Source organism: Pseudorca crassidens, chromosome 20 (assembly GCF_039906515.1).
Source record: "Pseudorca crassidens isolate mPseCra1 chromosome 20, mPseCra1.hap1, whole genome shotgun sequence".
Lineage (NCBI taxonomy): Eukaryota > Metazoa > Chordata > Mammalia > Artiodactyla > Delphinidae > Pseudorca > Pseudorca crassidens.
The window spans coordinates 35616878-35641104 of NC_090315.1; the positions used below are offsets into that span (position 1 = coordinate 35616878).

Here is a 24227-nt window from a genome sequence, read left to right on the forward strand (position 1 = left end):
TTGGTTCATTAGAGGCCGAGGGGCGGCTCTTGAACACTCCTTCCTCGTGATTAGTCCAATTCAGGAAAAGGGGGAGGGCACTAAGGAAAAGCGGCAGAAGCGCCTGCTTCTATTGGTCAAGCCCGGAGGGGGTTGGGGCGCTCGCGGCGGCTGATTGGTGCGAGAGGTGAGGAAGGCGAGGCTCTGAGCCGGAGGTTTTGTTGTGAGGGTCGGTTGTCAAGCAGCGGCCAATCAGGCCAGGGGATGGAGGAAAGTGGGGGTCGCGCCTGGAGCGGAGCCTCGGCCTCCAGAGCCGCAGCTGCAGGTGGAGTGGACGCGGGGCCGAGGGCGCAAGGAAGCGAGGGGAGGATGAGCCCGGGGCTGGGCTGAGCCTGCCGGGACCGGGACGGGCTGCGGCGGAGAGGGCTCTGGGCGGAGGGAGGCTGGAGCCTGTGCCCCGTAAGCTGAGAGGAGTGGGAGGATTAGGCGAGGCCGAGGGACCAGCCACAGCTTCGGGAGGGGTGGGACCGGCGCGGAGGCCGGAGGGGAAAAACCAGGGAGGCCGGAAGCAGAGCCGGGGGTCTAGCAGGAGGAGGGGTGATGAATAGGGACACAAGAAGCAAGAGAGTGAATGAATGGGGATACTGTTAGCGCAGAGGAAAGGGGGAGACAGGAGGGTCTGGCGAGGCAGGGGCCAAGTTAGGGAGCCCAGGAGACAGGATGTGCACGCATGGGGGGACACAGGCGGCAGGGAGAAGGAGGAGTGAATGGAGGACTAGAGAGTCAGAACTGGGGAACCCAGGAGAAAGGGGAGGGCGAGGATAGGGTTCGTGGGAGAGAGGCTTGGAGGAAGGGGATAGGAGGCTCCATGAGGTCGCCTTTTAGAGTTGAAGAGTCATACCGACTCACGACCAGACTGGAGGCCTAGTTCCCAGCACTGTCCTTGGGAATTGCAGGGACCCGGTGTAGTTCCCTTGATACGAACTGGACCCCCAGGGCCCTCTTTGAGGCTCTCCCCAGAGAAGACTTCAATGCCTATCTCTAGGGTGCCTCTGATGGGCCCCTAAACTTAGCCTCTGACTCCGCCCCCTTCCCATACGTCAGACAGACAGTGACTCCCAGCAATCTATCTGAACTGCAGACATGTGGTCTTCCCCGCCCCACCGCAGCTGCTGCATTTCAGGCAGCCAGCTTCCTGGAACAGAGCCTCCTCCCGTCATCCTGGCCTCTGGGAGGACCTTCTTTTTCCCTGTATTCCAAGTCACCCTGCCTGAGGTACCCCCTCTCCAGATTCTCAAACCCAGTTTGCAGCGCATCTCTTGGCTCTGGTGGCTTTGGTGGCTGTTTGTCTTTATCAAGTGGCCTTGGTCATCCAGGGAGCTGCATCTGCAGGTCTGCAAACCCAGGGACGCCCTGAGCTCCCCCTGAGTATTTGCTAACAAGCCATCACCTCTGTTTGTGTTCCAGCCCAGTGTTGAGCTGAGATGGCTCAAGCCTGACATTCCATGACCCAGGATCCCGACAGTCACGCACGGGCTGCTGCTGTGGATGATTTAAAACCACGAGGTGGTCCGGGGCTGGGAGACGAAGCATTCCCTCTGCCTGGATGTGTGGAAACTCCCTGCCAACTTGATTGGCGGGTCTGGGGGGGGATCCACCCCCACCCCACAAGGAAAGCACTGTCTACTGTGGGTGGAACTTCAGGTGCCAGCCAGCTGAAGGATGGCCACCCCTGTGGTCACCAAGACGGCCTGGAAGTTACGTGAGTGGTTTTCTTTCTCACCCCATTTACCCTGATAGCTGTTTGTTGCTGGGTGGCCTGAACCCCCAACTGTGTCTCCAGTTCTAGGGACAGGGGGAGACTGCACGCTTTGGAGTAAAGTAGACCAAGATGCAAATCATGCCTTTGGCGTTTTGTAGCTGGGTGACATTGGCCGGGTGACTTAACCTGTCTGAGGCTTAGTTTCCTGTCTGTGCAAGGAGATAATCACGCCTCCATTCTAGAGTTGCTGTGAGATTCAAGTGAGAAAATGAGCATAATGAAGCACTTAGCAGGATTTCCAGTTAGGCTGGCAGGCGGGATGGGGCAAGAAATCCTGAAAGATGTTCTTGGTGTTTTCAGACATCTCACAAGTCAAGCTCCCCCGTCAGATGAGGGCATCTTGGGCTGGGGGCTGGGGTGAGAGGATAGGCAGAGGGATGCTGATAGCCTCTGGAATGTACCTGAGCCCGGGCACCACCCACCCCCACCGTTACTCTATACTGACAGCTCTAAACTCTTTGGTCTTAGGACACCTTTATACTCTTAAAAATTATTGAGGACCCCAAAGAGTTTTTGTTTATGGGAGTCATATCTATCAATATTTACCATGTTAGAAATTAATACTGAGACATTTTAAAACACAAGAATGCAGAAACATGCCGTTAGTGATGATGTCCTCACATGTCATATATCTCCTGGAAAACTCCACCATATTCTTGTGAGCAAATGAGAGTATAAAAGTCAAATTCCATCTTAGTATTATGATAAAAGTAGTTTTGTTTTCTTGGACCCCCAGAAGGATCGTGAGGATCCCAGTGTTCTCCAGATCATATTTTGAGACCTGTTGCTCTACACGTTGGTGCTTCTGTGGGCTGTACCCCGCCTGTAATAACTGGTTGGCATAGATCTGGTGTGTCCAAACTGGTCACCCTCTGCTATGAGCTGTCCCTGGGCTGTTTTCAGAAGCTGGGGCAAGGCTCCTTCAATTTTTTAACTGTGAGAATCTGGGCAAAACTCTTTGCTGGGCCTCAGCGTCCTCATTTGTAAATGAGAGGTTTGGGCCATTTTCAAATTGTTCCTCAGCCCTAGGGTTCTGGGAGAATCCTGTTATGGGCTCCCAAGGAGGGTATACTTTGGACAGAGTGGCTTGGTATTTATTGGAGTTATGAATGTATACCTTCAACAGCTGTTTTTCCTGAGAAACCAGGAAAGAACCAGGCACTGGGGAGACAGTGGGGGACAGAATAGACAAGGTCCCTATGCAGTGGGGCTCAGAGCCTGGGGAGAGCAACAGGCAGGAATCAGATAATCACACTGACCCATCTCTCCTTGGAACCTAATTCCAAGCTTGAACAGTTAACAGTTGTGCTTTGAATCAGTTAACTAGGTGATGAGGGGTGGGGGTAGGGGAGTGCTGTAGGCTGCCTAAACAGCGTATGCAAAGGCCCTGAGGCAGGAAGCTTGGTGCATTGGAAGGCCTCAGAAGAGGCCATGGGCTGCAGCACAGCAGTGGGGAGAATGTGGTGTCACGTAGGCTGGTGAGGACATGTGTCTACAGGACCCCAGCCCTTCTGAAGTTTTGGCTTTATCTGAAGGGCAAGGCTAAGCCCTAAAGCATTCAAGTGGGAGGTGATGTGATCAGGCATGTTGGGCATCTGCTGACAATTTCATGTGCACAGCAGTTTCCATGGGTATAAACTGTTTGAGAGCCCAAGCCCAAATGACCTCTGGCTCCTTGTGGCTCTGGAGTCTGGGGAGGATCAGAACGTGCTTGGCCAGCGTGCGGTCGTTGAAACCTAGTTCTTTGTGTCTTCTGTTTGGGGTGCAGGTGCTCAGTGCCTCTGGCCAGAATGCAGTGTTCCCCCAGCTCTGGCTGGGATGTGGGGTCCAGGTTGTGCCACCTGAGCTTGGGAAACTAGCATGGGCCTATGCCACAGGGTAGAGCAGCAGCCATCAACCTGGCCTGCTGTGAGGATTTTTATTTGTTTTTATTTGTTTGTACATTTAAGTTCAGTACCCAGGCCTGGACCATTGCTGGATGCTGTCCTTCAGGCCAGAGTGGGAAGAGTGGGAGCTCTTGGGCCAGTGCCCTATGCTGAGGCCTATGCCTGGTGCCTGAGGCGTGCCCCCCTTTCCCCACCCCACCCCCCGGTCCCTCCAGGGGCTCCAATCAGCCCCCTGCTCAGGCTGCTTGCAGGGGAGTGGTCTGAGCCCTTCTAGAAGGGCCCAACCTTGAAATCCTTCTCACCCTAAAGTCTGTGGTTCTTCAGGCTGGATGCCCTGTTTCAGGGACCATCTGATCAGGCTGGAGTGTGAAGACAAGAACCTTATCACTGTCCCTACCCACTGTCTCTTAGCACCCGGCCTAGAGCAGGTACCCAGGAAACATTTATATCATGCATTAATGGCTGTCTCTGGGGGCAGTAGTCCTGAGGTGCAGAGAGGGGTGGCAGTGTGCCCAGGAGGCCCAGTGCAGTGGGGGCCAGCCAGGACTTTGCCTGGGAAGGGTGAGAGCCGGGGTGGGCAGTCAGGCCTCTAGGTGGGTCACACACCCAGGGCAGCGCATGCGGGGAGTGTCTTCAGGGAAGGGGAGAGGACCCTAGGCTGGGGATCAAAGTGCTCAGGGGGAAGGTGGTTTGCCCTCTAGCTGGGTTGGGCTGTCAGTTTGGCCCAACAGAAGCTCTTGAACATATAAGTGTCTGTGACCAGAGCCCCAGAGCATCCAGGCACCTGTCCCTACAGTGTCCAGAGGACAGAGGCTCCTTGGCTGAGGTGCGGACCCCAGAGAGGCCCAGCTTCCTCGAATCCAGTGGTGGGGTCCCCAAGGCCCTGGCTCAGGTTTGGGCCTGCTGGGAGCTCTCGCCCTGCTGGGGCTAGCCTAGCCGGGCCTTGAGGTGGGGTGTTGTCTGTGAGGTCGAGCCTGGAGCCTGGTGCCCTGGGCAGCTCTGACAGCCCCTGTGAGCCACGCCACCTGGCAAGCATCCCTCCTGGACCCAGCTTCCCAACCTTCCTGCCATCTGACGTGGGCACCACAGAGACCCCCAGGCAGGGTGGAGGCCAGAGCAGGTGCCCAGGAGGGGCCTCTGCAGGGCAGCCGCACTGGCCTCTCCCTCAGAGTCACCCACGCCGGCCTCGCAGCTGCCTCAGGGCGTCAGCGCGTTGGGGTTTTCCCTCATCTGTGTGGGGAGACCTGTTTCTTCCCTCTGCGTTCTCAGGAGGAGCTACTCAGGCCCTGGCTCGGAGGCCAGGGCTGCCTCTTGGTTCCTTGCCCATGTTTTGTTCCCTGGAGGCCCTGGCAATGTCCTCTGAGACATATGTCTGCTGCCCCCCGCAGTCCAAGCCAGGGGCCCTCGTGGCCGCCCACAGTGACCTTGCCTTCCGCTCTGTCAGGTCGGCCCTCATACCTAGACCACTTAGTCGGCTGCGTCCTGCTCCCTCCTCACCCAACCCACCCTCCTGGGCCCCAGTGCCTGCTCTCCATGGCGTCTGGTCCTCGGCCTGCCAAGCAGCCACGAGCACTCAGCCCCTCGCAGCAGCCCACAGGCATGTCCTCACTGAACCCTCAGTAGCTCAGTGAGCCAAGCACTGTTATTATCCCCATTTACCCGACGAGGAACCCAGCACTCAGAGAGGGTGAGCAACTTGTCTAAGGCCACACAGCTTGCAATAGCAGAGCTCAGACCAGAACCCAGTCCATGATTCTGAAGCTGCGGACTGAAGCCCTGGCTGAGCTCACCTGGGGTCAGCTCGTCTGTGGTTGACCTGCACGGTTCTGAAAGTGTGTTCCCCAAAGCAGGAACACCAGGCAGCGGCTGAGACGCTTAGGTGGTTACATGGGTCAATATTTTTTATTTTAATAATTGTTTTCGTTTTTCTTTTTGTGTCATAGAAAAAATAGAATGAACATATCAAGCTTAAAATTTCATGCATATTATTACTTAAACGACACAGCTAAATAAAAATAGCAAGTCAGTTTTAAAAATTGAGCATAGTAAGTCAATAACAGTACCTGTGGCTGTACAGAAAAAGGAAAAAAATCATGAGGCCTAAGGGAAGGATGGAAATGACTGAAGTTGAGAAATAGTCATTTCTGTCTCAGGCCCAAACTCTGCCTCGTCCCACGGCTCATGGGGGTGTCTGGGCACCAAAGGGGAGCCACAGGGGGCAGAGCCCTCCCGCTGGGCTTCGGGTGCCAGGGCTGGTGGCCGAGCAGGGCAAGGCCTAGCCCTCCTCCCTGTGGCCCGTCAGGCCCCTGACTGCCTTGTCCCTCTGCTCTTTCCTGTATAGAGGAGATCGTGGCCCATGCCAGCAACGTGTCCTCACTGGTGCTGGGCAAAGCCTCGGGCCGGCTGCTGGCCACAGGCGGGGATGACTGCCGCGTCAACCTGTGGTCCATCAACAAGCCCAACTGCATCATGGTGAGGCTCGGCCGGCAGGTGGGGCTGGGGAGAGGTGGGTGGGCAGGCCAGGGTTGGGGGCTGGGAGCAGGCAGCTTTGCAGGAACCCAGCACATCAGTGCCTTCCCCAGCTGTCTGCTCAGGAAGGCCCAGGACAACCCTGATGGCTGGGACAGTGACCTGTCCTCAGGAATGGGAGTGGGGGGGAGGTCACCTGGCCATGGGACAGAACCCTGGGGAGCCTGCGTGAGAAGGCTAAAATAATCCCACGGACCCGAATCTGAGCCTCCCCTGCCCACTGGCCTATCCGCTTGCCTGTCAGTTACGCGTGCGGCTGTTTTGATTCATTCCCCACCTCATTCCACAAAAAGGATCTGAGTGCCCCTGGTTGGAGCTGATTAGAGGACTGGTTCTTTGACAGTGTTACCAAACTTAGGTCTGGCTGCTCGCAGCTTGGAAGCCAATACTCGAGAGGCAAGTGTTGGTTGAAAGGTAAGTTTGCTTTATTCAGGAGGCTGGCAACTGGCGGGAAGGCAGACATGTATCTAATGGCCAACTCCCCCCCGTTGATCAGAGGGCAAGAACTTCTAAAGGAGAGTTTCAGGGGTATATAGGTGCTGGGAGGGTGCCATGCAGAGCAGCACGCCAGCTCTGACAGTCATCTTGAAATGGTCATGCAGTGGTCAGATCAGCAGCATCTTTAGTACCGGGGCCTGTTTGGTCCCATTTCTTTGAGGCCAGTTCGTGGAAGCAGCTTATGTCATGGCTATAGTCTGGTCGTCATGTAGTCAACTTTTTCACCTGGTGGGAGTTTCAGTATCTACAAAAAAGCTCAAAAGATATGGTTCAGATTATTATCCACAGCCCTTGAAGAGGAACTAAAGGTCCTTGACTTTGTGGAATGACTAAGCTATTATTATTTGGTCTTGTTTGACTGCTTTCCTTGCTGCTTCTGCATTTTCCTCACTTCTCTGATTAAATTTATCCTTTGACAGAAGTTTCTCTACAGACAAAAGGCAGGCAGAGGACATGCGGGGAGGTGTGTCTGTCCTAGGAAGGCCCCACAGGGTCCTGCTCCATTTCAGTGGCACTCTCTCCCTGTACACAACTATATTCAATGCCAAAAACTGTTTTCCAATACAGGAAAGTGTAAAGGAGGGAAAAAAATAACAAAAATGAATCACATATAGTTTGATTATCTAAAGACCATTACATTTGGTATTTTGGTCTGTGCCCTTCTAGGTACGCATGCATGTGTGCGCAGACTTGTGCCTGTATGTACACGTGCACACATGCAAACACGCCTACGTGTACACACACGGAAACGTATAACAGTATGTTTCCAGAACACTATCTTACTCTTCGGTAGCCTGGTTTTTTTTAAAAAATAACAACATCGTCAGCATTTTCCTGTGTCAACAAATATCCTTTTATGATGTGATTTCCAAAAGCTTCGCAGTATTTCATCGTAGGGATGAGCTTGGCCACGCCTGGTTCCCAGCGTGGAAGTCATTGCCGGTTTTATGGCTCTGCTCAGCCGCAGCGGGGAACATCCTCCTCTCCCTAAATCTTTGAGCAGATCTGCGACTTCGCATTGAATCTGTGGGTGTGGCATGTTTTAAAAAGCTTTCAAAACATATTGCCAAACTGCCCTCTGGAAATCAATTTACATTCTCACCAGCAGCACAGAAGCCCGCCCTCTCCCGCCACAACCTTGAAGCACAGGGCAGTAGCAGTCTTTTGACTCTTGGCCAAGTAAAGATAAAGATAAAAAGCGGGCGGGAGGTGATATTTATTTATTTACTTATTTGGTTGCATGGGGTCTTAGCTGCAGCAGTCGGGCTTCGTAGTTGCGACTCACCGGTTCCTTCGTTGCAGCACGCAGGCTCCTTAGTTGCAGCTCCTTAGTGGTGGCATGCGGGCTCCTTAGTTGTGGCATGCATGTGGGATCTAGTTCCCCGACCAGGGATCAAACCCCGGCCCCCTGCATTGGGAGTGCGGGAGTGCAGAGTCTTATCCACTGTGCCACCAGGGAAATCCTGGGAGGTGATATTTATTAGTAGACACTTAATCAGCTCAGTGTTCTTGTGAGGTCCAGTGGACAGCTGAGATCTGACCCGAACCATGGCCAAGGTTAAGGACAGAACTGAAAGTGTTTTGCTTCACTTTGCTTTGGGGGTTCGAATGTGTTTCCCCTCTCTGAAATGCCAAAGTAACATACACCAATTGAAAAAGAATCAACAGAGGCTGACAAAAAATGGACATGAAGTGACCCCCATGCTCTCGCCCTCAGAACAGCACAGTGGACAGCATGGGGTCTGGCCTCTAGACTAAGCCGCTTACACCAGGTGCCGCTCGCAGGCCCCCAGCAGGCCTCATCCCCTCGCTCGCCACAGAGCAGGCCTCTCAGTGCCTCAGACTCACCAGGTTCTTTCTCACCTCAGGTGTATACACATGCTACCACCTCTGCAGGCAGTCTTTGCATTTCTGTGTGGTTTTGACTGTGAGTGAACTTGTATAGCTCCCTGACCCACACATCCCTCCCTGGAGACAGCCGTGGCTCCCGATGCCTCTGTGTCCTTCCAGGATGGTTTTATACATTTGCAAGCAAATGTGTATGCCTGGTCCCCTTCCCCTTCTTAGTTTGCACAAATGCTATCGAACGACATATACTGTCCTCCACCTTTTCTCACCTAAGAGCGTCGTGGAGATTAGTCTTTCTCATATTCAGAGGGTGCCTCGTTCATCCTTGTGGCTGAATGCTATTCCATTGCATGGGTGGCCACAGCTCATCTAACCAGTTTCCTGTGGTGGGCATATATATTGTTTCCAGTCTCTTGTCAGATTCACGGCAAAGAATGACCTTGGGTCTGTGTTGTTTCACGTGTGTTGCGTGTGTGTGGGGTAAGCCCCAAGGTGGAGTGGCTGGTGTGCAGGGAATGTGCATTTCTAAATGTGGATAGATTTTTGCCTAATCACCCTCCATGTAGTTTCTACCCATTTATACTCCTGCTGGTGGTACTGGGGAGTGGGGCAAGCTGCTTGTAACTGTTTGGCCTTTGGGTCGTTCTCCTGAGGAGCAGTTTTCCCCTACTGTCCCCAGTTCCCATGGGAACATGGTCTTAGCAAACGCTGATGGCATCACCACTGTGCATTCGGTGGCCAGTGCTGTACGGGGAGTGACAGACACCACGGATTTAAGATTCCAGCCTCCTCTCCAGAAAGCTGGAAGTTCCAGCACCTCCCGCCCCCATCCCTGGGCTCAGCCCTGCCCAGCTCTGGCCTGGTCTGAATTGGGGGGAGCCTCTGTGTCTCCCAGCAGAGTCACTCCCAGGTCCCCTGGGTTCCAGAGCCCCTGCCTGAGAACATGGCTGGGTCCTCCAGAGGGGGCCGCCCCTGGGGATCCACGCATTCCAGAGGGGCGGGGTGTGTGCCGCTGACGAGCCAGGCCTCAGTTCTGCCGTGGTTTCCCCTCCTGAGGGCTGGGCCGGGCAGAGAGTGGAGATGGGAGCACAGCCCAGGTGGGCGATGCTTTGGACTTTAGACTGAAAGGTCAGCTGTCCCCCTCCAAGGGGCCCAGGGCCACTTCTGCAGGTGATGTTCATGTCAGGAGCACAGGGGTGATGGGTGGAGCATGACTGGGGTCTGGCCCACTTTTAGCCCTGGGAGCCGAGAGGCCTGGGGGTGGCTCGGTCTAGCACAGCATCCCTGCTTGACATGCCTCCCAGGGACCCAGAGTTTAGGGCCACAGCTGGGGGTCTGTTCATGCAGAGTGCTGAAGCTGCCACCCTCTCTTCACAGAGCCTGACAGGTCACACGTCCCCAGTGGAGAGCGTACGTCTCAACACCCCTGAGGAGCTCATTGTGGCCGGTTCCCAGTCGGGCTCCATCCGCGTCTGGGACCTGGAAGCTGCCAAAAGTAGGTGTCTGCACTTGCCTTCCCCCCACACACACCTGCAGTCGTGCTTGTCCTCAGCTTTGCTGTCCAGCCGCTTCCTCCAGGAAGCCTGTCCTGACTAGGTTTGGTGCTTTTCTCCTGGGGGCACTGACCAGACAGTGTGGCGACTCCCCACCCCTGTTGACCTGGCAGCAGTGACGTGCGTTGCTTTCTGAGTGCTGCCACTGAGGGGGCGTTCTGTAAATGTCGGAATGATGGACAGATGTGTGCATGGGTGGGTGGGTGTCTGTGGATTCAGAACCTGGAATGACATCAAGTGCCACCAGGGACCGCGCAGGACTCGTAAATGAGTGAAGGGGCTGTGTGCGGAGAACCGGGGTGTGTGCCCCGCTCCCGGGGGTCCTCACTCAGCTCCAGCTAACTGTTGCCTGCAGGAATGGGGCCTGGGTGGCCAGACTTTCTGTTTCCTTGTGCTTTGTTTGTTTTAATTTAGTTTTCATCTTTATAGAAGTTATGCATAGTCTAAAAAGGCAAATGCTGGTAGTTCACAAATGGTCACAATGGAAAGAGGAAGCCTTGCCTCACTCCAGGGGCCTCAGCCTTCTGTCCTTGCACCTGGTGAGTGCTAATCGCCTCCGCTTTTCCAAGCAATGTGGATATACTGCAGTTTCTTTTCTTTTTAAAAACACTTCATACATTAGCTGTGCCATCCTCCTACAGAAAAGGAGAATTGAGCTCTCAGTGCTACCCCAGCTCTGTCACTCACAACATTTCCCCCCCATCCTCCCTGAATCACCTTTTAAATACTCAGTGTTTATATTATCAGGACCTATAGATGTTATTCAGAGCTGCTTGCATTTCTTTTCTTTTGATAATTTTGTTTCCCTGGAATTAATAGTTGTTCTATCTTTTTTTCATCTGCATGTTTTCTGTGTCTTTGTTACTAATCCAGCCCCAACTTATCTGCCAGAAGAGTAAGCCTCCTCCTTGAGTTTACCCCCAAACCCATCCCATCATTGAGGTGTCTCTTCCCAGAGCCTCTGTCCCCAGGTCCTAGTGGCCTGGGAGCTCCCAGGCCTGCAGCCCAGCTGCCATCCTGGGGCCCTTGTCTCCTCCCCGGGGAACTCTCTCCGACTCTGCCACACCAGATCCCACGTTGTCACTTTTCTTGGTTCCCCCACTCTTTTAGGTGTGGCACATTCTTTCATAGCTTACTGTGAAAGGGTACACTGCAAGCACAGTTTTAGAGGCTGAAAATGACTTTATTCTTTTCTTTTTCATAAATTTATTTATTTTATTTTTGGCTGCGTTGGATCTTCCTTGCTGCGTGTGGGCTTTCTCTAGTTGCGGCGAGCAAGGGCTACTCTTCGTTGCAGTGCGCAGGCTTCTCCTTGCGGTGGCTTCTCTTGTTGCAGAGCACAGGCTCTAGGCACGTGGACTTCAGTGGCTGTAGTGCATGGGCTTCAGTAGTTGTGGCATGTGGGCTCAGTAGTTGTGGCTCACGGGCTCTAGAGCGCAGGCTTAGTAGTTGTGACGCACGGGCTTAGTTGCTCCGTGGCATGTGGGATCTTCCCGGACCAGGGCTCAAACCCATGTCCCCTGCATTGGCAGATGAATTCTTAACCACTGACCCACCAGGGAAGTCCCTGAAAATTACTTTATTCTAAAACCACCCCCCTTTTATTTCTAAGAGTTGGAGTATAGAATTCTAGGTTGGGAATACTTTTCCCTCCGAATTGTGAAGGTGCAGCTCCGTTGCCTTTTAGGTTCCAGGGTTGCTGTGGGGAGGTCAGTGCTGTCTCATCCCAGATCCCTCTCATGGGACCTGCTTCTTTCCTCCTTCTGCCTCTCTCTCTTCACAGGTTTATAGGATCTTTGTCCCAGTGTTCTCAGGTTTCATAGACAAGGCCTTGGTGGGCCTATTCTCATCCCTGTGCTGGATCCTCACTGGGATCTTTTGGTCTATAAACTCATGCCCTCAGTTCTGGGCCAACTGGGGAGTCCTGCCTTCCCTGGAAGGGGGGCTGCCTCTCAGCCTTGCTGGCTGTTGCCACACAGCAGTCTGGGCACAGTGTTGCCAGCTGTACAGATTTTTCAAGTGAAGCTGGGAATCTGGACATTTATGTGGAATCCACCCATTTCTGAAGGTTGACAGCTAATTCAACATATTTTTCAAGGGCTTCCCTGGTGGCACAGTGGTTAAGAATCCGCCTGCCAGTGCAGCGGACACAAGTTCGAGCCCCGGTCCGGGAAGATCCCACATGCCGCAGAGCAACTAAGCCCGTGCACCACAACTACTGAGCCTGCGCTCTAGAGCCTGCGAGCCACAACTACTGAACCCGTGTGCCACAACTACTGAAGCCCGTGCGCCACAACTACTGAAGCCTGCACACTAGAGCCCGTGCTCCGCAACAAGAGAAGCCACCGCAAGGAGAAGCTCACACACCGCAACAGAGCAGCCCCCGCTCGCCACAACTAGAGAAAGCCCGCATGCAGCAGCAAAGACCCAACACAGCCAAAAATAGATAGCTTAATAAGTCAATTAATTTAAAAAAAAACCATATTTTTCAGAACACTCTGCAGGCTGACACTCAGAGGTCCAAGTAAAACCTGTTTGCTCCCTGCTTTTTGCCAACCTCTAGTCTGGACCTTCCAGCATGCCAGGCGGGAGGCCATCCCCTACCTGAAGGACAGGAGAGGAAAGGGTGACATGGATTTTGCCAAGTCTGCCTCTTCCAGAAGAGATGCCCCCCTTGCCTGGCTGAGACTTGAAGGTCATTCCAGGCCTCTACTCTGGTGCTTGCTCTACCTCTGCTGCAGGACGGCGGCCACTGGCCATGCATGCCTGGTGGCTGGGTTCATTCTGCTCTTGTATAGGTGATCCTCAAGAAATGACCTCAACCTGAGCCTCTTGGGTGGTGCTGGCCCACCCAGTGACAGGCTGTTTAAGAAAGACAGAACCCCGGGACTTCCCTGCTGGTCCAGTGGTTAAGAATCCGCCTTCCAATGCAGGGGACACGGAATCAATCTCTGGTTGGTCGGGTAACTAAGCCTGCGCGCCGCAACTTCTGAGCCTGCGCACTCTGGAGCCCACGTGCCACAGCTAGAGAGCCTGCCTGCGGCAACTAAGACCTGATGCAGCCATAAATAAATAGACAGACAGAGCCCCAGGCCCTCTGAGATAATAAACAGGGGCTGAGTGCTTAGCATCTCAGCATGTGGTCCCACTGCCTGGCCACACACAGGACCCACAGTGCGGGGGCATCGCTGGACAAGGGGCCAGGGAGGAGCAAGCCTGGGCTGGCTGGGCTCCAGCTGAGAAAGCAGAAAGGCTCGGGCAGAAGGCAGTTCATTTCCTGGGAAGCCTCTGCCTGGACCCAGATCCCAGTGGAGGGCACCAGCCATTCACCATTCACTGAGGAGCAAAGGAAAAAGAGAAGCCAAGGCCCGTGATTTCTCAGCCATGACTTTCACGCATAAGGGAATGTGAGGAATTTCTTGAGGTGGGCAAAGAATGGAAACTGAAGACCTCTGGAATTCCTGAGCCCTGGACTCCCAGAGCTGGCTGCTCTACAACGAGCTTGTTACACAGCCCAGACCCCACTCCCGGAGAGCCTGACTCAGTAGTGGGATGGGCCCAGACTCTGGCTTTCTTAAGCTTCTAGGTCGTTCTGATGCAAAGCCAGGTTGGCACTGTCTCCTTATATGACAGATGGACAAACTGAGGCTCAGGGAGGGCCCTGAACTTGATAAAGCCTCTGTGGCTGGGGGTGGCGGAATCTGGGACTCAAATCCTGGTGTCAAGACTCCCATCCCAGTGTTGTCCGCCCTGCCATTTGCGGGGGGTTCAGCGATGGAAGAGAAACTTGCCCGTAGCATCCTCGGCAGAAAGAGCTAAGACCTCAGGCCCACCTCCACCCCCAACCCACCACAGTGTGAATGGAAATGATACAGAGGCAAACTGGCACCCCACATGCAGGAAGGGGTTCTTAAAGGGCTGCCTTACTGTCACATCAGTTGCCCATCACTGGAGGGTTCAGCTACTCGGCTGGAAGGGTTTAGAGATTCCCATGTGGGGCAGACAGACCCCGGAGACCCCTCCACTCTGCAGCTCCTGGATCCTGCGACGAAATCCGGCCTCAGGAGGCCTGCCGAGAGCCCTCCTGGGACAGAAGACCAAGGGCAGAAATCACGCCGGAAGAATGTGTTCCTGCCTGCTTTCCACAGAGCAGCGAGAGGGCGAGGGTGGCTCAGCTCAGGATCCACAGGAAGGCATATGCTTCATGAACGTGAACCTGCCACATCCTCTCAGGGCGGGCCAGGATTTTGGAAGCCTGGCTTGTGGGATGCAAAGCAGGTGGGCTGGCGGGGGTGGTGTGGACTGGGGCAGGAGCCAGACGAGTCTCCTCCCTCCAGGACCTGGACTGGGCAGCATGTGCCTGAAGTTCCCTTGGCCAGCCAGGCAATGCTGAGCCCCTGAGACAACTACAGAGAGTGAGGAGGGCAGCTGCTCACGTTTTGGTGCAGTTGCATCTTGTCCTTAAAGCATTACATCTGCGGTCTGCTTGAACACCTCCTCCAACAGACAGCTCACCACCTCACAAGCCAGCCTGTTTCACCTTGGCGCAAACCTAAGGATGGCTGGACTGCCACACCCCTTGGCACCAGCACTCCTGGGGTGGACGGTTTCATTCAAACAGCGGAGTTATAAGTCTTATAAAAAGCAAGACACATGACGCCAGAGAGAAGAGGCAAACTTGAGTGGTACCGGAGAACACGCTGAGACAGAAACACAAGGTTTGCCTGCAGCCTCCCTCATCTGCCACCCACTAACATCCTGTTCAACGACCACCGCCTCCAAAAAGCCCCCCTGGATTTCTCTTTTCAACCTAGCAGCTTCTCCCCCAGCTTGGACCTCTCCTGCATCTCTCTCCTTGCACTGTCTCGGGTGTGGTGGGATGCCTGGCAGACCATAAGCTCCACGTCCACATCCACAGGGCCCGAACCAAGTACAGTAGTTACCTGGCTCTGCTGACTCTGGGGCTTCACTCTCATGAGAGCATGCTGGGACAAGCCCAGAGGTGCAAGCTGCGGGGAGCTTGCAGGGAGTTTTCTGAGGGCTCGGGTAATGGCAGAAGTGGCTGGCATCTCTTGAGAGGAAAATAGGAAAGTTAGTTGTTAGGGTGGTAGGACTCTGGTTGATTTTTCTCCTTGTTTTGAAAGTCTGTGATACTGTTGTGTTTTTCTGTGCAGTCAGTATGAAAGCACACACACAAACGAACACAACAGCCCTCGCTCCACCAGCCATCCTGTTTGCCTCTCACGCCATTGTCTCTGCTCTCTTCCTTGTTAGTCCTTCGCACACTTATGGGACACAAAGCCAACATCTGCAGCCTGGATTTCCACCCGTATGGCGAGTTTGTGGCCTCGGGTTCCCAGGACACGAACATCAAGGTGAGCCACCACTCTGCACCCTGGCTCTCCCACTGGGCCAAGCAGTGGGACTGGGACGGTGTGTCCCGTCTCGGGTGTGGGGGTGGGCTTCGGCTCTTCGGGGGACATCTTCCCCGTGTGGCAGCATCCGTGCCCTCCCGGGGCAGCGATGTGGAAGCGTTTGCCAGACATTTCTGCTCGGGATGCCCAGCTTTAGTGAGTTGTTTCCAGACCCCTGTCACTTGGAGGTGTAATGACCTGGAGGTGCCCAGAGCCCCTCTCTGCTCATGGCCACATGTTGCCCTCCGACCAGGCTCCAGGACTTAGCTTGGCTAGGCCTCCCCAGCCCAGCCCGCCTTGGTTGTGACCTGTCCTGACCCTGCCCCCCTCTGCTCCTCTGCTCACAGCTCTGGGACATCAGGAGGAAAGGCTGTGTGTTCCGATACAGGGTAAGCAAGGCACCCTCTGTCCGTCATTCCACAAGCACCTTGCAGGCGCGGAGCATGGGGTGGTGTCCAGACCCTGGCAGGGGCTGGAGGGGACTGTTGTCCAACCTGGGTGAGAACGTGAGAAACAAGAGTCCAGATGAGAAACATGCATCTGGAGCAGAGCAGGAGTGCGGTGGGTGGTCTACCTGGACCCCCGGCTTTCCGTGACTCCCCGCAGAGCTGTGTTTACCGAACTGTGCTCCACGGTTTGCAGGCCGCTAACAGGAGTCATTAAGTGAAGGGGGTTCCTGTTCATATGAGTTTGGAAGGACTGGGTTTAATAATTATTTTGGGGGGTTTCTAGACCCTTTGACATTAAGAGGAGGCATTTAACTCTCCAAAAAGAGACACAAGACACATTGCTTCCCAAACTGTCAGGCCACGCAGTGTTATTTCCTAGAGTGTCCTGCAGGACTGGGGGTCCGTGACCGCATGTGGAGAAGTGTCCCTCTGTGACATCTCCCACATGTGGCTGTCAGTCCCCTCCTTGCCTGCTCCCAGGAAGCACTGCTTATGGAGGGCAGGGAGGAGTGGGTGGTGGGGAGAGAAGTCCGCTGGGCCCAGGCCCCTCGGGTGCTCATGCTCTGTCCTCCCCTCAGGGGCACAGCCAGGCCGTGCGGTGTCTCCGGTTCAGCCCCGACGGGAAGTGGCTGGCATCGGCCGCAGATGACCACACGGTGAAGGTAGCTCCCGGCCTGACCCGGGCCCAGCGCTGGGGACTGGGGTCTGCTGATCACACTCAGGTTGGGTCCTCACCTCCCTCCTGATCAGGCTCGCACATCCCGAGCCTGTCCAGAGTGGGAGGTGGTTCATGGATAAAGAGCTCGGGCTGGATTGGAGGGCGAGCGGGCAGCTGAGGGCCAGGCTGGCACTGACCTCCACCCTGACCTGCCCCAGCTCTGGGATCTGACTGCTGGCAAGATGATGTCCGAGTTCCCCGGCCACACAGGGCCTGTCAACGTGGTGGAGTTTCACCCCAACGAGTACCTCCTGGCTTCTGGCAGCTCTGACAGGTGAGGAGGAGCAGGGCTCGTCGCCCGTGACTGCTGTCCCTCACGTCCCTGTCCTCTGGCATATGTCTGTCCCCAGTCTGGTTTTGTGTCCCAGGGTGTCATATGATCCCAGGTAGGCTGAATTAACTGTCAGCCAAGCTGGGATGGGACCCGGGTCACATCTCTCTCCCAACCCTGGCCCCAGTGTCCTGGGACTTCATGGTATGTCTGGATCCGGCCCCAGTGTCCTGGGACTTGATTGCGTGTCTGGGTCCAAGGCCCATATTCACCTCCCAGGTGCCGAGTCCCCTCCCGCTGCCTGTGCAGGGCCAGCCTATGGCCCCAGGCATTGCTCTGAATGGCCGTGACCTGGGGCGGCAGGTGTCTGGAGAGAAGTGGGCTCCCCCGGCCACTGGCCTGTGTGGAGGCCAACACGTGCCACTGGCTTCCCAACACAGCCTGACTTCCTTTGCAGGACCATCCGTTTCTGGGATCTGGAGAAATTCCAGGTGGTGAGCTGTATCGAAGGGGAGCCAGGGCCTGTCAGGTAGGTGGGCGGCTGGGCAGTGGGCCAGGGCCCTCCTCCCGGGCAGTGGGGTGTGGCTGCAGGTGGACCTTTCCCATCTCCGCTTCCGCTCCCTCCCGTCCTGGGCTCCCCGCAGCCTCTCCGGTGTCTCCTGACCCACGGCCCACTCTCGCCTGGCCCAGGAGCGTCCTCTTCAACCCCGATGGCTGCTGCCTGTATAGTGGCTGCCAGGACTCACTGCGCGTCTATGGCTGGGAGCCCGAGCGCTGCTTTGACGTGGTCCTCGTCAACTGGGGCAAGGTGGCCGACCTGGCCATCTGCAATGACCAGCTGGTGAGAGAGCCACCGCCCACCGTGCACGCTTCTGCTGGGCCGCTCGCCTGCCTCCGCCTCAGGCCCCCAACTCCCACCCAGCCCCGGGGGGTCCTGCCCACCCCCCACCCCATCCCCCCGTCCCCCAGCACCACCGCGAAGGGTCCCGCCCCAGCTCTGCCGCTTCCCGCAGATAGGCGTGGCCTTCTCCCAGAGCAGCGTCTCCTCTTACGTGGTGGACCTGACGCGGGTCACCAGGACGGGCACGGTAGCCCCGGACCCCATGCAGGACAGCCAGCCCCCGGCACAGCAGCCGCCACACCCCAGCGCCCCGCTTCGGCGCATCTACGAGCGGCCCGGCGCCACCGGCAGCGAGCCTCAGAGGTGGGGTGCTCGGGGCCCCGGAGGGCGCTGGAGGGCACAGGAGGCGGGCCCGCAGCCCCTGCCTCACCGGGGCCCCCACCTCCTTTCTGCCCGGCCTGCTCCCCAGGGTGAAGCAGAACTCAGAGAGCGAGCGCCGCAGCCCCAGCAGCGAGGATGACCGGGATGAACGGGAGTCTCGGGCGGAGATCCAGAACGCCGAGGACTACAACGAGATCTTCCAGCCCAAGAACAGCATCAGTGAGGCCTGGGCCCTCCCCTCCAAGCCCCAGCGTTCCCCTCTGTGAAAGGGAGGCAGATGGTCCTTTCTGGGGATGGCGTCCATGTTGCTGCACTCCCTTAGCTTAATTCCTAACCCATGTCTGGGCCCGGGCTCTGTTCCCTGGTCCTCTAGGCCCCAGCAGAGGCCCAGCAGCCGCTCAGTGCTCGGCCTGCCCCAAGCAAAGGAAGGCCCAGTGGGGCAAGGGGCCGGGAAGGGGCAAGCCTGAGGGTTCAGGGCCCGGGAACGGGTCAGTCTGCAGCTGTGCGCGCGCCTGGGAACCACCTTGCATCTGCCGCATCCTGACGGGCCCAGGGTCCCCGGCTGGCCGGGCCCTGAGGGCTCAGACAGCAGCCCTGGGCTGACCCACATGAGTCCCCAACCCCCTCTACCTCCACAGGTCGGACGCCACCCCGAAGAAGTGAGCCCTTCCCAGCACCCCCGGAGGATGGTGAGTCGGGGGGCAGAGCCTGGCCTCCCAGGGTCCCCAGCTCCCTAGTCCTCCCCTTCCACAGCACAGTTTCCAGCCTCTCTCCCACTGGATCTTTTCCCTCCACTCGCCCCCAAAGCACCTGCTGTGTGCCAGGCCCTGTGCCAGGCCCTGGTGATTGAGTGTGAAAAGGCAGGTAGGTGCCCCCGTCAGGAGCCCACACCCAGCGAGGAAGGCGAACGGTAGGCAGCCACATGGTAGGAAGGAGCCGGGAGTGGTGAGAGGCTCTGGGGCCCGTGTAGATGGGGGGCCGTGAGGCTCTGAGGAGGCGGCACATCAGGCAGGCCTGGGGGCCAGGTGAGGAGACAAGGAGGGAAGAGCCTCAGGTGAGAGGGAGCCGAGAGGACAGCGGGGGCTTGGGGTCCGGGAGCAGGAGGCCAGGCCCTGCAGGCCCTGGGTTGGGGGCTTGGGGTTTTGCTGCTGGAGGGTTTAAGAAGGGAGAAAACCTGCTCTGCTCACTTACGATTGGAGAAGGTGGCAGGGCGGGGCACCCTCATCCTCCAGCCCCTCCCTCCCTCCCCTGCTTTCTCCTCAAGGGGCCATCTTCTCGTGCCCCTCGGGCTGGGTTCCTGAAGGGCCTCTCTCTCTCCCGCACTCCCACTCACCATCCACTATCCACTCACCGCCCCCCTCCCAAAAACACTCCTTTCCTAGTGAGGCGACAGGAGCACCCCTCCCTGGCGCTCCCTGGGTCCTGTCCACACACAGTGCTTGGCGCCTGCTTTCTACCAGCCCTGTGGCTGAGTGGGTGGTAAGGGAGGGGACAGGCCCATCTCCGGCCCCCAGGCCTCCCGTTAGAGGTGCCGCCCACAGCCCCAGCCCAAGCCCTGCCTTCTGCCCGCCCGTCCCTTCTCCTGGCCTGACCTGACCCACTGATCTTTTCCTTCTGCCTCCAGACGTGGCCACAGCCAAGGAGGCAGCAAAGCCCAGCCCAGCCATGGACGTGCAGTTCCCGGTGCCAAAAGTATGTCCAGGTGGAGCGGGCAGGGTGTGGGGCTCAGAGAGGGGCTGGAGTCCCGAATCGGCGCTGGGGCGGCCCTTGCCGGGGAGGGGGGCTGAGAGGGAGGGAGGGAGAAGAGGCCTTGGGCTGGCCACCTGCTGAGCCCCAGACCCCTCCAGCTCGAGGTCCTGTCCCGGCCCCCAGTCGTCACTTCCACCCCTGCACCCAAGGCCGAGTCTGCCATCATCCCTGCCACCCGGAACGAGCCCATCGGACTGAAGGCCTCTGACTTCCTGCCTGTGAGTGGGGGGCCCAGGCTGAGGGCGGGTGGAGGCCCGTGGGGTGAGGGCAGAACTTGGCTGCCAGCATCAGGGCACCCGTCCCATGCAGGCCGTGAAGATCCCCCAGCAGGCGGAGCTGGTTGACGAGGATGCCATGTCACAGATCCGCAAAGGCCATGACACCATGTGTGTCGTGCTCACCAGCCGCCACAAGAACCTGGACACCGTGCGGGCCGTGTGGACCACGGGTGACATCAAGGCAAGTGCCACTTCTGCCCGGGTTTGGGGTTGAGAAGAGGGCCGCCCAAGGGGCACAGGGGGAGCTAGGCGGCCCCTGTCACCACGCCGAGCAGTCTTATGAACAGCCCGCAGTAAATCCCATCATCACGCCACACCCAGGCAGGGCCACTCAGTCCCCGGTCCCCTCTGACGGGTGCTCTGTTTGCACAGACGTCGGTGGACTCGGCCGTGGCCATCAATGACCTGTCCGTGGTCGTGGACCTCCTTAACATTGTCAACCAGAAAGCGTAAGTGGCTGTGGTGGGGGTGGGGTGGGGTGGGGGAAGTGGGCAGGGCCGGGCACTGAGGGCACGTGTTCCTGGCCCTCTCCCCAGCTCCCTGTGGAAGCTGGACCTATGCACCACCGTCCTGCCACAGATCGAGAAGCTTCTGCAGAGCAAGTATGAGAGGTACGGGTGGGGAAGCCGCACCTGCCTCCCAGCAGGGAGGGACCATGGGAAAGACCCCCAGGGCCGGTGCCCTTGTGAGGTGGCCGTGCAGCATTGCTGGGCCCTCCAAATTTGAGAGGATAGAGTGAAAACGAGCCCATGCTGCCTCTGATCCTGTTTCTGCCCCCTTTGTCTCTGTGTACCTTGCTCTCTGTCTATTTGTGACTCCATCTATCCCTCTGCCTCTGAAGCTATGTCCAGACGGGCTGCACCTCTCTGAAGCTGATCCTGCAGCGGTTTCTGCCCCTGATCACAGACATGCTGGCGGCCCCGCCCACCGTGGGTGTGGACATCAGCCGGGAGGAGAGGTGAGGAGCCAGCGGTGTGTGTGGCAGGGTTGCCACATCAAGCGAGAGCACAGGCCTGGGGGCCCAGCCTGCTTGTTGGTGGCCCTCCTGAAACAGCTTATAGAGGTCATTGTGCCTGAGACGGTGGCTCAGGGCACGGGGTAGGGTTGCCAGAGCCTTGGTTCCCCCATGGCCTGGCTCTGCCCTGGCCCAGCCTCAGTGGGTCCCGCACTCTGGGCCTCAGCCTTCCTCCGGGAGGAGGGCCGGAGCGATTCGTACAGGAAAGGCTCCGGGATCGGGTGGGGGTAACGGTGACCGTGCCGGCCAGCCACCTTAAGCGTGGCCCCTCTGCCCGCAGGCTGCACAAGTGCCGGGTCTGCTACAAGCAGCTCAGGAGCATCAGTGGCCTCGTCAAGAGCAAGTCGGGCTTGAGCGGCCGCCACGGCAGTGCCTTCCGCGAGCTGCACCTGCTCATGGCCAGTTTGGACTGAGGAGCCCAGAGGGTGGTGGCACCCTCAGGCCTGGCCTCGGCCCCCCACTCCTGTTCCCTGTGCGCCCACCGGCCCATGAGCCTCTGCCCGGCCCCCACTGCTGCCTGCGGTCATCCTAGAGGCGGTGGCGCTGGCCCATTGGCCACCTCCGCAGCCCTAAACTCTGACAACTTCTCTCCAGCAACAGCTGCCCAGCTTTGTCCGACTCCTGCTTCCTGGGGCAGTGAACCGAGCCCTGGGGCTGCTGCTGTAATTTATAAAGTGAATTTTATTAAATTTGTAACTATTCCCTGCTTTCCTTGCTGGGAGGTGCAGCCTCTGGCCACAAGGCTCTCGGGGCCCCATATTGCCTGCCTGGCTCTTCAGAGATGAGACCACGCCTTCTCCAAGACCCAGAGGCGGTGCACCAGGCAGCGTGGCCAGCAGGGGGCAGCAGAGCGATGGGCCGGCGGGAAGGGGTAAGTTCAGACTTGTTCAGACTTGTTCTGGGGAGAAGAGGGACCCAGCAACTCCCCCTTTCACGGCTAGGAGAAACAGGTGAGGAGTGGGCTCATCAGCTCATCCCCTGTCTCAGCCACACTCCCACTGTCCCGTGGTTGCCTCCAGGGCCAGCAGGTGTACACTGCAGGGGGCCAGGACCCCAGCCTTGCAGGCATGGCCACCGCTAGGCTGACCCAGGGCCCACCACCCTCCCCCATCCCTCCAGGAGGCCTCCAGGGATAGGACCGGAAGGGCAGCTGCCCCGTCCTCCAAACAGCTTTCACTCCCTGCAGGAGCCCCCAGTGCTGGCTGGCCGGAACAGCTCCCCTGACCCAGTGGTCGTCCCTTATGCTCCTGAGGCAGGTTCCACCCCAGTTTGGTGGGAGGGCCTCACTGAGCCCTGCCCATGTTTTCCCAGGTTGGGACCGGGTGCAGGCCAGCACAACCCCCGTGGTGGCGCTGCCCTGGTGGGTGGGGTGCTGTCAGCAGAGGGAGGAGGGGTGCAGCACTTACCTGTGGCCAGTTCACTTAAGGGGGCAAGGCCAGGGCAGGCGGTGGAGTGGGGCCCACTCCGGTGGGTTTTTGGCAAGCCTGTGGAGAGCTTGAGTTTCCCATCTATAAGATGGAGGTGACAGCACTGTTGTATGGGTCACAGTCATGATAAGGGTGGGGGGAGGGGGCCCCTCCTAGTCAGGAATGTTCAGAAAAACATGATCCTGACTTGGTGACCAGCCAGCAGTGGGGAGCCAATGGCACGTGCCAGTGCCCTGCTTGCCCCCTGCGACCTGACCGGGGGTTCACGAGACCAACTCTTCCAGACGATGCTTGTGTAAAAAGGTTATTTTAATAAGTAAAAATGCCTAAGCTTCCAAAAGTTCTTAAATAGGATTTCAGAGGGAGGAAAATGTCAAGAGACCAGTGGGCAAGGCGATAGCCTGGTGCCAGGCACATGAGGGGGAGCAGCAAGATCCCCACCCACTGGCCTCCTGCCGGCCATAAATCCAGCCCGGCCCGCGGCGGCGAGGGCCGTGCTCCTGTGTACACCTAGGAACACTATATACACGCCCAGTGAGACACTCTCCTCCCTGGGAGCCAGGGAAGAGTGGCGCAGGGCCGCCCACCAACCGCCCAGTTCCCACCGTTCCTGTGCCTTCTGGGGGCTCCTCAGCCCACCCACTAGGGAGGGGCCCTGCAGGGTGGGGAGGGCTGGGCCAGCCCATGCCACCTGCGCCCAGAGCCACAGCCGAGACACCCTTTCCTTCTGAGCGTGTTTCTTATCTCTGAGGGGAGACAGGCGAACGAGGAGCCTCCACTCTGGCCTCTGCCTTGTGGGCTCCAGGCGCTGCAGCAGGAACAGGCCAGGCAGGCATCAGGACCCAGTACCTCGTCCGGCAGAGTGGGCATGTCCATCACACAGGCAACGGCCTCGACTTCCCTGCAGGAGGGGGAGGGTTCGTCAGCACCAGGACTGTCAGCCTCTGTCCCAGAGCAGGAGGGAGCCGCAGAAGCACACAGGCAGCAGGCAGCGGACCCCAGACCCCGCCCTGAGCAGCCAGCTTCCCGGCACAGCCCTGCAACCCGAGGCGGCCAGGCGGCTGGGCGGGCAGCCCTGGGCTGCGGGCCCGACACTCACCTGGAGACTTTGCAGCCCCAGCCGTCAGGCTGAAATCAAAGCAACAGGTGTCTCACCGGTGGGCCCGCCTTGGGCCAGGACCCCCCGGGACCCTGCTGCCCCCCTCTCCCTTTAGACTCAAACACTCACCAGGCCCCTCTGTGAGTGGGCCAAGCTGGAGGCTGGAGCCCGGCTCACTCCTCATCTGGGACAGGTGAGCCTTGTCCTTTCTACCCCCCGGGAGCCAAGGCCTGCCTTGGACAGTGTATCGTGCATGAGCCCAACCAGCCCAGCCTCAGAGGATCAGAGGATTGTGTCCTGGGCCTCCTGTCAGCAGCCCTGCTAGGAGCCCGGAGGGCTGGACCGAGCACTGTCTGCCCTGGCTACTTCCCAGGGCCAGGGAAGGTTGTGAAACAGGTTCTGGAGAAGTTTTATAAACTTAAAAAAAAAAGGAAAGAAAAAGCCCATTCAGATAAGGAAAGCCTGGCCCA

General features: G+C 57.7%; 2 protein-coding genes across 12 annotated transcripts in view; one reads left to right on the forward strand and one right to left on the reverse strand.

Annotated features, from left to right (window-relative positions):
• Nucleotides 1-150: 150 nt before the first annotated feature.
• Nucleotides 151-24199, forward strand: KATNB1 (katanin regulatory subunit B1). Of its 6 annotated transcripts, none has more exons than XM_067719868.1 (20): nucleotides 151-304; nucleotides 1447-1741; nucleotides 6029-6159; nucleotides 9940-10057; nucleotides 15390-15490; nucleotides 15877-15918; nucleotides 16557-16640; nucleotides 16855-16970; nucleotides 17425-17496; nucleotides 17658-17808; nucleotides 17981-18171; nucleotides 18278-18408; nucleotides 18828-18878; nucleotides 19814-19881; nucleotides 20037-20156; nucleotides 20248-20397; nucleotides 20589-20665; nucleotides 20753-20827; nucleotides 21058-21174; nucleotides 21960-24199. In XM_067719868.1, exons 2-20 carry the CDS (start codon nucleotides 1702-1704, stop codon nucleotides 22183-22185), a joined length of 2061 nt encoding a protein of 686 aa, XP_067575969.1. In that variant the 5' UTR covers nucleotides 151-304; nucleotides 1447-1701; the 3' UTR covers nucleotides 22186-24199. The 6 variants fall into 6 exon arrangements, with proteins under 6 accessions (XP_067575969.1, XP_067575973.1, XP_067575974.1 ...); XM_067719872.1 differs by having other exon boundaries at nucleotides 20088-20156; XM_067719873.1 differs by lacking the exon at nucleotides 21960-24199 and adding an exon at nucleotides 21512-21932.
• KIFC3 (kinesin family member C3) overlaps nucleotides 22950-24227 on the reverse strand; it is a 35913-nt gene continuing 34635 nt past the window's right edge. For 5 of the 6 annotated variants that reach the window (XM_067719863.1, XM_067719866.1, XM_067719864.1 and 2 more), the window contains one exon: nucleotides 22950-23559. In XM_067719863.1, coding sequence (XP_067575964.1) covers nucleotides 23534-23559 — 26 coding nt within the window. In that variant the 3' untranslated portion in view covers nucleotides 22950-23533. Of the gene's footprint in view, nucleotides 23560-23757; nucleotides 23787-24227 lie in introns of all 6 variants that reach the window. The other variant, XM_067719862.1, reaches the window with a different exon arrangement.